Source organism: Volvox carteri (assembly GCF_000143455.1).
Source record: "Volvox carteri f. nagariensis unplaced genomic scaffold VOLCAscaffold_5, whole genome shotgun sequence".
NCBI lineage: Eukaryota > Viridiplantae > Chlorophyta > Chlorophyceae > Chlamydomonadales > Volvocaceae > Volvox > Volvox carteri.
The window spans coordinates 697,542-710,262 of NW_003307548.1; the positions used below are offsets into that span (position 1 = coordinate 697,542).

Genomic DNA, 12,721 nt, shown 5'->3' on the forward strand with positions numbered 1-12,721 from the left:
TGTCAGATGGATCCAGCCCACCATCCGGCAACTGGCTGGGAAGACCTGGCAGACTGATACGGCATGAAAACCCGTAGACTACTTCTAATCAATCTATTTCCGCCTGAATTATGTAAAACTTTATTTCATTTAGATCTTTGCATGCTAAGATGCCCGCTCTCAGGCTTGTGATTGCTTGTGGCGGTTGCGCTTCTCCAATCGGTGTCGTTTGCGCTACGGGACGCTACATACCAAGCACGGGCCACAAGTCGTATAAAGTATACCTATTTATATGAATTACGATAACAAAATAAAGACTCCAAATTTTAGGTCCGTTTTAAGTTCTGATCAGGCCTCTTTGAAGGTCTGAAAACTCTACTACTTTGGATTTACGGAGCAGAGGAGGAGCATTAAGTTTACTTGCAAACTACCCGCCAAGATTCCAGCCCTATTAACATGACTTACATCAGACACGGTTCTGGAGAGGTAAGATAATTTTCCAGCAGGTCTATCTGATTCTTGCCCGGTGATCCCTGATCAGTGATCTTTACCCGTGCGGATATTCCGTTCATCACGGTTACGTACGCAGCTCATCGTGTCCTTGCTCCGTACCTGGCCGCCTTCTACAATCCGCAATTCTTAAAATTCATGTTTCACTGGTACTTACGTTTCCTTAGCAGCCTCGCCCTCAGTTGCAGAAAAGTTCCCACTAGTTGTACTGTGCGCGCGTGCATCGTGCGCGTTTGCTTCGTGATGGCCGCCGGACCGTGCCACGTTATAGGTTTACCTCGACCTTAAGTAAAATCACCTTTATGTGCTTTGACCCGCAGGAAGCATTCTGCGTGTTTCGGATTGGTCCTGGCGACACAGATGCGTCCCAGTATTCGGAGCCGAAACGTCGAAGGTTGCTGGCAGCTGCTTCCGTCGCGGAGTCGGCTTCCGCGACCGACGCAGAGGTATTCCAGGGCACTATGTATCCTGACTTTCGCATCGCGCATGGAGGGCCCCAGTCCCAGCCGCCCAAGCGACATGCGGAATGGCAGTCCCCGGGCACCACTTCAATCCAACCTGGCCGCAAACAGATCCGCATACTTAGGCAAGGCTCCCTTTGCAGCTTACGATACGCCGGTGACGCTGCTTGCACCACGTTGCCACAGCGGAAGGTGGGATGGGGCCGAAGCTACAGTTGCATAGGGGGAAATGGCGGTGAGATCGTAAACAATCCTTCGCAGCAGCAGCCGCAGCAGCAGCCGCAGCCGCAGCCGCAGCAGCAGCCGCAGCAGCCGCAGCAGCCGCAGCAGCCGCAACAATCGCAGCAGCAGCAGCAGCAGCAGCAGCAGCAGCAGCAGCAGACGCAGCAGACGCAGACGCAGCAGCACGGACAGCACTGCACGGCGCTCGACTGGCTGCTGCTGCCGCTGCCGCATGGGTGCCCTCCAGCCATGGTTGAAAATGAGGATCCCCCGCGACCATCACCCCACCCGACATGGGCCCATGGTGCCGCCAGTAGGCCGATCGTCGACGGATCACTCGACCTGCCAGCAAGCAGCGGCAGGGACGACATCACTCCTATGATCGCAACAAACAGAAGGCGTGTCGTTAGGTATGAGAAGGCGCAGCAACATTACCATAACTTGCACTACCAGCAGCGGCAGGAGCAGCAGGAGCATGAGTCAGACACAATGCTGCTATCACCACCGCTGCAGCACCACCGACAAGAAAAGTCCAGGTCCAATTTAGGCACAGATGATTCGGCGGCAAGAGAAGTAGCCCCTCAATCGTACGAGAGCACTCCTGGAGGCTGCGGAGACAACGACTGTGGGGACACCTGTGGCCAAAGCGGCAGCCAGTTAACCGCCGACGCCGCCAGCGTATTCCCAGTGTGGTTACACTTTAAAGGCGATAAAGCGCAACTGCAACTCGGTGGCTACTACTTGCCGTACGGAACAAGTGACAGCCGTGCAGCGGCTAAGAAATTGTCACATGGCGTCGTTACAACGTCTTGCGGCGCACGTCGCACCGATTGCGCCAACATAGAGCCGCAACGGCAACCAACAGATCCGTGCACCACGCCAGCAGGGCCCAGAATGCCAGGCCGCCCGGACTCCCCCGACGCCCGCCGGCCGCGCCTGACCACTGCGCATGTGCATGCACATGCACATGGCCAAATGCACAGAGATTTCCATCAAGGAGCAAGATGCGGCTGGAAGACGGACGACGTCCGTAGTGGGCAAGAATGCCCGATCGGATTCACACAGCGGCGACCGGCCACAACACCCGAAGGCGTTTCGTCAGTAACAACGGTCAAACCCGCGGACAGCCACACTGCTGCTGCGGCGGCATCACGTGGACCGCACCAGCTGCAGCCCCAGAAGCGGATACGGTGCGAAGAGGTCCCGCAAGGAGGTCGCCCACAGACTCCCCAGGCGCCGCAGCTGCACCGCACGCCCATCCCAGAGAATCGTCAGGCTCAGCCGCCGCGACGCCTTGAAGCGGCCTGCCTGTACAGTGAGCGTAGTGAGCTGAGGGCTGCACAAATTCCGCCGCACAAATCCGACATTTCGTCAGTACCGCAGCCCTGTCATTCCTCAAAAAAAGCCCCGCTGGTGGCGGATGCAGCGCGGATGAGCTTTCAGGAGCGGGGTGAAAATGCCGCAACACAGCGGCAGCAGCGGATAGGGATCTTGGTGGAAAGCGGAGTGCCCAACGCGTCCCTTTGCAAAAATGATAGCTTTGTAACAGCTTCAGCAGCAGGCGCAGGCGCAGGCGCAGGCGCAGGCGCAGGCGCAGGCGCAGGCGCAGGCGCAGGCGCAGGCGCAGGCGCTGGCCTAGACGGAGTCAGGGGCAGCAGCAACGTATTCTACCCCCAGTCCACCTAACAGGCCTCGTGGGCAGCTGGTACGCGTGCTGTTGCGACTATCACCCGTGGCTGTGCAACAGGCATCGGTGACGCTGGGGCTTGGATTGCGCGGCGGCAGCGGCGGCAGCAGCTGCGGGCAACAGAGCACCGCAGTCGGCGCAGTCAAGGACCTCGTCAGCCGATGGGACGATACAGTTTGCGGAGCGAGTAGGGCCTTGCAGGCCACCGCACACTGCGATGGCAACAGCTGCAGTAGCAGTAGCGGCGCCGGTGGAGGCGGCAGCGACGGCAACGGTGGCTGCTGCCAGGACGAACCGCCGCAGACGGCGTCCGCTGGTGGTGAGCGCTATGCTGCCGGCGGCTGCGCTTTGCCAGGGCACCAGCAGGGGCAGGCGCAGAAACGTGGACGTGATGACTATAGTGGACTCAGCTCCAAGGCGCGCTCCGAACACGGCGCGGAGCACCGATGCTCACTTCCGGCATCAACGGACCTTCAGGGCATTGCAGCCGCGGGGCCGCCTCAAGCAGCTGAAGCGGGAGCTGCAAACTCGGCATCCCCCAAAGACACTGCTGCGGGGCGACAGTACCGACGTGCCATCCTCAGAGTACGTATGTGTACTGCTGTACTGTGCAGCGACAAATGGGTGGTTTACAGCCGTGGGGTGCAGCTAGGGTGCAGCTAGGGTGCAGCTAGAGCTGAGTAATGCATGTTGGATGCCAATTATATCTATGACTTATTATTATCACCTGTGTCTGTTGTTTTCGCGCAAAAGCGAGGGTACCGCGAAGCCTAACACCATGCCGTACTCCGTCCTCATTATCTGCTCCTGTCACAGCAGCAGCAGCAGGAGCTGCTCTTCACTCGCTTGCGGTCATGTAAGGCAACCAGGCTAAGCTCCCTGGAACGGCGTTTGGAGGCAGCGACTGCTACAGTCGATGCTGCTGCAGCAGCAGCCATGCCGTACCCTTTCCGCGCGCTGCTGGCTCATACCTCGCCACTGGCTAAAATTCCCCAAGTCAACCCGGACACGTTCCTTAACCCAGACGGCACTTTGCTCGAGGGTAAGCTGGCAAATGTTCCGGTTACCGAAACGAGCTGCGATGTGCAACTGGATGTGCAACTTGCTGACACGCCGACTAGCCCATATAGGGCGTAGGAGGCTTAACGTACCCACAAAACCCATCCAGGACGCGCCCTCTCCGAGCCATCGCACAGATGCCCTTGTGAGGGCGGCCCGCATGCAAAGCCGAGCAAAACTCCTGCTGCATTTCATCGTTTTCTTAACCTCTTTTTTCCTTCGTTGTCGTCTCGGCCCAGCCCAGCTCAGCTCAGCTCCGTGCGCCCGCTGTCCTTTAGATTTACCTGCTGGTCTGACGCACGTTCACTTGCAGGCGCCGTGCTTAAAACCGCCTGCAACGTCATTCGACTGACAGGGCACCGCAGCTGGCTAAACCTGCCACCGTCTGGTTCCATCCCATCCCCCAAAGGTGGGAACCCCAGGGACATCCGCACCCATGTCGTTGGCGATGCAAACGCATCCTCCTCGGCGCCGCCAACGGACAGCCGCCACCACATCCAGGTGGCTGGCGCATTGCGGTTCATGGCGGACTTCCTGGGGGCGGCGAGGGCCTTTGAGCAAGCTCAGGCGTGGCATCAGCTGCAAACCCCCCTGGCAACAACCACAATCCCAGATAGTACCACCACGCCTTCTGCTTGGGCTACTGCCTCTGCCACTGCCGCCGCTGATGTATCACGTGCAGCTGGTGCAGCTTCATCCGCCGCCACCGCAAAAGTGCCTCCGCTTGATGCCAAGCCGAACAGCCCCGTCGTTAGTAGCGGGCGCCGTAGCCAGGACCAGTACTTCCGGCGGAATTACTCTGTTGCAAACAAAGATGAGGACGAGCGGAGGACTGACGCAGTCGCAGTGGCTCATCCAGACGGCGTACACGGAGCTCTGGGCGCCTCCAGCATTGATGAAGGCAGCCGCAGCCGGGGTTACAGCGATAGTGGTAGCGGTAGTAGCTTTGAGGCTCCTAATAATAATCGCCCTAGGCCATCATCACTCACGTCGGCTTTCACAGTGGGACGGAATGCGCAGCAGCGGAGTCCCACGTCGCCGCCTGCTGCAGAGAGTCCGAGAGGGTCCAACCGCACCCTGCACGCGCTGCGGCCTCTTATGTTGCGGGGCTGGGGAAGTACTGCGGTGCTGATGGATGCCGTGGAGAGGTGTGTGGTGTTTGGCTGCTTGCTTGTGATGGGTAATTTTGATGCTTGAGCGGACATGCACTACTGGGTAGACATGTTGCAAGTGGGTCTCCGCTTTTGTGTTGAGCGAGAGTTGGCTGCATGGCCCTGATAGACTTAGCTGATCATCTAGGAACTGGGAATGCAATGCAGGGAGGACAGTCACAAGCAGCGCCTTCTGACTGGCGCAGCACTATGCATGTGCGCAGATACGTTGCCGACATAACAACACCATCCCGATTCCCATAGACATTTTCCCGCTTTATGCAAAAACCCCCAAACCCCAAACCCTAACCCCAAAACAGGGCACTGGCTTCATGATGGTCGAGGTGAGGTCGCTATCGTCGCCAGCCTAAAAGCCTGGTGCACTTCCAATAGTCATCAGCAGCCTCGCGGATGCATCCTACCCTTTTGGAATGGAGAGGGCACACAGCATGCGCTACGATATGGATAATGCTGGCGAAAGATAATGCTGGCCCACACCTATGCGCGCGAGAATGCGAATCAAATGCCATATCCTGGCGCCCGCTTGTGCCGTGTAGATGAACACTCTGCGGAAGTCGCGCATCTGCGCAGTACCAGCGTGCATATGCATGGACTGGTAGTGGGTTCATCCATTTATCCCTCCATCCATCCCGCAGCGTAGGCACGCATTTTTAAAACACATAGCAGAGCACAAGCGCATTTTGAATTGCTGCTCCAAATTGGGTTCGCATACGTACGTGGCTTCAGTGTCCTGCTGGCCGCCGCCAGTAGCGTGATGTGCCGCTGCGGTGTGCACCCAAAGTCCATTACTCGGGTTCGTTGTGGTTGTGTTGTTTAGCCATTCATCCTGTAGGTGCAGGAGCATATAGCATCTAATAGCCGGCTAAATTGAATGGCACCGGAGAGGCGTTGCTACCCATCGGCTTGCACCTGCTACACAGCTGATGGGGCCTGATCGGTGTTACAATCTTTAGTACGCAAGGAGACTGCCGCACGCCTGTGGCATGTACGTCTGCAGCAATGTATATGGAGCGGGCTTGTGATGTTTCTTGCATGTTTTTTTAATTCTCGATGGCATGCTCGCTCCGCCCTGCTGACAGCACTGATGCGTGGCTTGCTGCGGGTCGCTGTATTACAGGTACCTAGTAGGTCGATTCATTAAGATGCGTAGTGAGGGATGCGTAGGGTCATCAGGCGCTAATGCGCGGCGTGAAAACGTAGAATTGGAAACGGGACGTTGAGTCAGCCGCATGCTTCGTTGCCGTCCATAAGGCGCTCTCCGGCTCCGTAGACTTCGCAAATGCATCAGTGCGCAGAGCTGGCAAGCAGTGGTTCCATGTATGCGTTGCGAGAACTAGGCAGACGTGCCGCCTTGCAACATGATTTGTGCTTCTGCGACGCTTCAGTTATTGGAAGCAAGACGGAAAAGAGGGCTAGCTCCCGATTGATTAACGAAAACCTCCGTCGGGCGTGCAAGCTCTAAGGGAAGCTGAACATGAAGGTGGCAGGAAGTTTAGCAATCCGCACGCAAGTTGGAAAGTAGGTCGACGTTTTGGGAGCCAAGCAGTGGCGCGTGGATTGCTGCTCTTCCGTTTTCACTGGTGCTGCTTCATGCGAATTATGTTACCGCTGGTTGGTTGTCAGCTAACCCCACATTCCTTATCTGTAATTGTTACCTCGTGTGTGCAAAGCGGGTTTTTAATATTAACTCCATAATGCACGCAAGCAGCTTTAAGTGTTATGACAATGGACTCCGCGTTTTTTCTACTATTGTCCCTTTCCATCGCCTTACCTGCCTACCTGAGCCGTCCTGAGCCCGCGCCAAATTAGGCAACAACGGTAGGCGAGGCCGACGACGCGAGTCGAATGTCCGCTTTATAATTGTGCTTTGAGCCCATAATGCATATGATGAGAGGTACACCATTTCGGGCCATAAAATCCGCTGTTATGACATTATGGGTATGAAGAACGTTTCTCCTCGGGCACTACCTTGTAGGAGATATTGCACTAGTCGCGGGGAAGTTGCTTAGGGTATAGCTGAGAGATATTTTCTCAGGAGCGATCAAGCGCTCGACAGCAATTTTTGCTTATTTGCTGTCGATTTGATCAGCTCTCTGGGGAAATACTTGAATTTACCGGGCCGCGACGAGGGCATTTCCCAGGATTTGTGTCTACAGCGTACATGCGCCCAATTAGGCACCGCAGCAGAGGGGGGCACCTGTTGAGTCGGCGTAAGCCATTATTGTGCGGTGCTCAAAAGGGACTCAACGAGTTTAGACAAGAACGTTTGTCTATGTTTTGTTTTTTCACAATGGGATGCCCGCACTAGCAAGCTTTGTCCATAACTGAGTCGCTAGCATGGACAGACGGAGACTCGAATATATACATGTATTTTGGTGGACGGTAGTGGTTAAGGGGTCATGCACAAGTCGTTGTTGCGAACTGAAGGCCGGCAAAGTCCCAGTCAAGCGCTCGCGTAGCCAAGCTGCATTTGCTCGTTAATTCCACGTGGTTCTTGAATTAGGGTTTTTATAAGCTCGGCTGCGGTAAGTCGTATTACGAAGTGTCGTTGCAGAGGACTCTGAAGGGAAGATCCGAGACCGCGAATGGATCGAACCTTGCCCAGCGATCTCCTCCTGCAACGAAGCCTCCGGAGGGATCGTTTACCAATGTATTTGCGATGCGACAGATTCATCCAACATGGCCTGGAAAGCATAAAAATTAGCTGGAGCATGCATCAAACCGCATCTGCCCTTGGGGTTTGGGACAGTGTGGAAGCCTCGCGCCTTCATAAATGCACACGTTTGCGTGTCGTTAAGTAAAGTGTTCGTAAACGACCATGCCGACCATCGACAGTGCTAGGATAGCCCACGCATGATTTGGGTCGCGATGTGTCTTGTTTCGAGTGCTAGGAGATTGTAGTCGACCCCGGTTGGGCAGGAGTGTAGCTTGAACGGGTGGTCCTCGCCTCGCAGGTCCTCGTAACCTTGCAATAGTAACCAGTCCAGGAACCTTGCATATAGTAACCAGCGCAGGCAATTATATTTTTTGCCGGAAACTGGATTGAGGGTATACTTTAGGAAGCTACGCGCTAGAGTTCCCTTGAGAAAGTTGCCCTGACAATATTGCCCGTTACATGACACGCAGATCCAACAAACCAAAGACAAAGCAATCAGGAAAATCTGATGACAGTTAGCAGGAAATTATTTGTTTTGAATTTAAGTCGTTACTCGAGCATAACTGAGTTGTCGCTATGACATGTGAGGCGGGCGGCCTACGGCAATCCCGTCAAGAGGGCAAGCACGGAAGAAGGATGAAGGAACCTATTTTTTTAAACTAAGATTACATATGTTGAAGATTATTGTAATTGGGCTTTGTTTTGGCTTGTCTGATGATATTCTGCTTGGTAGCAGCCACCGTCAGCAGGGGATAATAAAGCCCTGGCAATCGCAGCGAAGCTACTTCTGATCCAACTAGCTGGCTCCCATCTACACTGCTCAGCTGACAAGCCTCAAAGACGTAAGCGCTGCTCGCTGTATTATCATGATGTTTGCACTTGCCTGGCCACAGGCTTTTTTTGCTTGAAATGAAACACCGTGTTAGTTATGCATTGAAATTTGAAGATTATCACGAACTTTTTACTTCCTATGCGACAAGGACTGACGCCGCACGTATAATTTCGGTCTTCAGGTTCAGCGCGTCGCTGGCAGCACTACTGCACCGAGCCCAAGCTACGTGGCGAGCATATTGTTTTGGTAGATTCAGTCGGCTTTGCTTGGAATTTTTTTCATTCCTCCATAAGCGGTAGGCCGCGCCATAAAAAAAGCCAGATACGAAGAAGTTGGCTGTACCAGCTCTGTACCTCCAAAGTTCCTACGGGGGGAGAATGTTTATGTATTTTTGAGAAACGCACGAAATTGGGATAATATTTCTACTTGTTATAGCTATTATGCAGCTAATCCTGTGCAAGAGTTTGATGCTACGTCGCCCCTGTGTTCATGCGTTTGGCTTTGCATGTGAGGAGCCTTATTTGCAGCTTATAAATGGGAAGCTGCAAATGCTCTCTTTACAATAATCCATTGAATCGCGAAGGCTAGCATAGCCTGTCTACCGTGATTCTCGCGGGCAACCGCACCGTACCTGTCCTGCGTTGCATATTATCGTGCGCAATGGCGACCTAAATTTAGCCTGCTAAAAATAATTTTTTTTCTTTAATCCAAAAGAGATACCTGGTTGCAACTGGTTCACGGCCCCAACCAACCTAAAACTATCTTACCGTGGGAACTCTCTTTGGTGTAGGATGGATATATTGAGTTTGTGAATTTTTTTTATGGATGATAGTAAATAGAGTAGGTGGGATTCATTCTTCAGCATGAAATGCTACACACCCTTGCCAACCTATTGCACTGTTTAAGGCGCCATCAGGGCAATAACAAAAACGTAAAGCAGTAAGGCTGCGCATCCTTATTGTCTGCTCGCCGATAACCGCGATTCCCGGCTTGCTACATGCCTTCCTGTGACCCCCCCTGGCCTGCAGGTCATGGTTTGGCCTCTTGGCGCTCTCCCCACCATTTGCTCCTGTGAAGCAAAGCGTCGACGAGTAGGCTCCCCGTATATGCAGCAGTTTGAAGCCCCGAGCTGCAACTGTATGGAAGGAAGCCGCCGCCCGCCAGCCCCGCTTCTAATCCCTAGCCGTCCAATCATCACCGTCGGCTGCAAACCCCGCGACACGCCCTACGTGCTTTGGCAGGAAATGCACTCGGCTGGTCCCACCGCAGCCTTCAAGGGAGTACCCGAGCTGCGAGAGGGCCGCGGCGCCAGCACCCCAGCACTCAGCCAGGCTGCCGAAGTGGTGGGCTGGTGTCCGACGATGGACTGGTGCAGTCAGTCTAGAGGGATCGGCAAGCTTACAGATGCTGCACCCGTTCAGCCGAGGCACCTGATGCTGCACCCATTCAGCCGAGGCAGGGACACCGCAGCAGCTCAAAGGAAGCGGATGTATTCCTTGGACATGGGCGCCACTAAGATGCCCGTGCGAGCCACCTTGAATGTGCCCTCCCTTATGTCCCTGGGTCCCGTACCCGCATCTAAGCAGTTCGCCAGACAGCCTGCCATTTGGTACCCAGAAGGACCGTGGCTGCAGGGAGCCAACAAGTACCGTAGGCCCAATGGTTTCCAGCAGCACAGGACGTCGCCATCATCATCGTCGTCGTCGTCATCGTCATCATCGTCGTCTAAGGCCACGCCCACTACATCGACATCTGTTGCCCCGTCGTCAATGCAGACGATGAGTTCAAACGCCACCTCCGGTGCCAACGCCGCAACCTCCACAAAAGCCACAGCCGCAGCTACGGCAGGTACACCGGTGGCCGACTTTCCCCCCGGCATTGAACCCAGCGCTTTGGATAACACAGGTGGGGGGACCATGGGTGATTGCTTCGCATCTTGCAGCAAAAACTGCGCCAATAGCGCCTCTTCGTCACGCAAAAGGGCCGCGCCTCAGGCAACGGTAGCGGCGGCAGTGCCCTTGTTGCTGGATGCTGGCACGTACAACAGCCACAGCAGCAGTGTTGACCGTCAGGCCGTTGCAGTGGACGTGGTCATGGCCACCGCCGTCACGTGCCCCGCTGTCATGAGCCACAGTCAAGGTCAGCAGCAGCAGCAACAGCAGCGCTCGACTTCTTCCTTGCCAGCACCACCGCAGGCTTTGCTGGCGCCCCCACCGCTGTCCAGCGCCATCGAACCTCCATATCCAATGCAAGGGCGCACAAGGCAGAGACGGGACGAACCCGCGCCATCATCATCAGTAGCAGCCCCACAAGGCCCAGCTGCTGAGGGTCTGGGAGTGCGCCTTATGCTGCGTCTATGGCCTCTCGCTCGGCAGAACCAGTCTCAACCTCCCCCCCTGTCTCGTCCTCAAGGGCAGCACCAGGGTCTCGTACAGCCCATCAAGCCGGGTGAAGCTGGCAGTGCAGCTCCTCGTGCAGGTGCAGGTGCAGGTGTCGGCGCCCCAGCAGATCCCTCCTCAGGATCCCAGCCTCCGCTCCGAGCGATTAAACCTAGGGCAGCACCTGACGCTGCGTCCCAAAACGTGCCTGCATTGCTTCCAATCCGTACATCGCAGCAACCACCCTCGCTGCAAACGGCGGCGTCAAGCAATCTGCACCGAGGACCCGGCGCCATGTGCAGCGGCGCGGCATACCCACTGGCTCAGCCGCTGGCTCCAGCATTGGCAAGGCTGGACCAAGTGCTCGTGGCGGCCGAAGCCGCTGCAGCGGCTGCCGAGGCCTGCACGCAGTCTATGACGCACGGGCCCAATGCCGGAGCAGCAACCATAGCTGAAACACCCGTGCAAGGCGGCTGCTCTTGCTCAACAGATAGTGCTAGCCGGACTGCAGGTCCCAGGCTGCCGGCTCTTCGTGTGGAACCTGAGGCTTTCTTCGAGGTGGATGGACGCCTGCTTAACGGTGAGTGATGTAGTGGGCATGATGTTGATGGCAGGGCGCTCGGGGCGCGACAGCTTTAGAGAGTCTGCTGCGGCTCATCAATCGTTGATACATGCCACCTGACAGAGCCCATCTGACAGAGATCGTTGATACATGCCACCTGACAGAGGGCCCGGGGAGGGTCCACAGGATGCCGCGGGGCGCCGGCCCCATGTCCCGCCCTGGCAGATCGCGGCGGAGGTATCTGACCCCTCACTCTGTTGTGTTTGGCTGCTGCCTGCAGGTGCAGTGCTGCAAACCGCTTGCACCATCATTCGCCTGGCGCAACAGGGGAGAAACCTGGCCATCTTGCCGCCCTGGGGAGAAGGTGCGGCCAGGCAGGACCAATGTACTGCTTCAGCCGCCGCATGGGGTGTGCCTGGCGGTGCCAGCAGCACCGGCAGCGACAGCGTGGCGACGGCGTCCAGCTCCCGCCGTCGTGGGGTGGCTTTGGCGACGGTCCTGAAGGCGCTGGTGGCTTACGCCGGCGCAGCCAGGGCATTACAGCGGGTGCAGGCGGCGGGCCCAGATGCGGCGGAGGGCTTGTCGGCACTGGTTCCGCTCATGCGGAAGGGCTACACATGCGCTGAGGCGCTGATGGAGGAAGTGGAAAGGTGAGTGAGCGTGAAACCGCTCCTTGGGGAAGCGGGGTCGATTCAGGAATAAGCAGCCCTGAAGCCGCGTATCCATGCCGGCTCGCATTGAGCTCTACTACTGTTTATCCTTCCATGTCGGGAAAAAAGAAAGGGCTGCGGCTCGCTGAAGTACAAGCACCGGTTTGGAATGCTGTGCGGGAACCGGGTTTATAGGTTCGTAAATTGCGCACCCTTTGCTTCACTTTCCAGGGTTTTGACCGAGACCCCCGATCTGGACTACGTCTGAGGCCGCTTCGAAGTGTGAGCATGCTGCGGTAGTAGCAGCACTAGCAGTAGCAGCAATTAAGAATGGATAACAGACGGAAACGCCGCCCATCGCCCGCCGCCAGCACTCCGTCAACTGTTAATGAGGAGGTCTGGAATGCGTAAATTCGTGTTGGGCTGTAGTATTCTTGGAATTTAGCGGATTCTAATGTGGACAAGCCAAACCGTAGATGGGGTCGTGCAGTGGCGGCTGTGCACACCTCAAGAGGCCGGGAATAATGCATAACGATCTGGGCAGCGGACTGAC

At 56.0% G+C, this 12,721-nt stretch overlaps 1 protein-coding gene across 1 annotated transcript; it reads left to right on the top strand.

Moving 5' to 3' along the window:
• Positions 1-435: 435 nt before the first annotated feature.
• Positions 436-12,436, top strand: VOLCADRAFT_87341 (uncharacterized protein; the record flags this gene model as incomplete). The annotated part of the gene is made up of 11 exons (XM_002947031.1): positions 436-465; positions 810-1,142; positions 2,340-2,487; positions 3,215-3,444; positions 3,676-3,901; positions 4,232-4,327; positions 4,601-5,066; positions 8,640-8,667; positions 9,607-11,536; positions 11,799-12,168; positions 12,400-12,436. 11 exons carry the CDS (start codon positions 436-438, stop codon positions 12,434-12,436), a joined length of 3,894 nt encoding a protein of 1,297 aa, XP_002947077.1.
• Between the last annotated feature and the right edge of the window lie 285 nt (positions 12,437-12,721).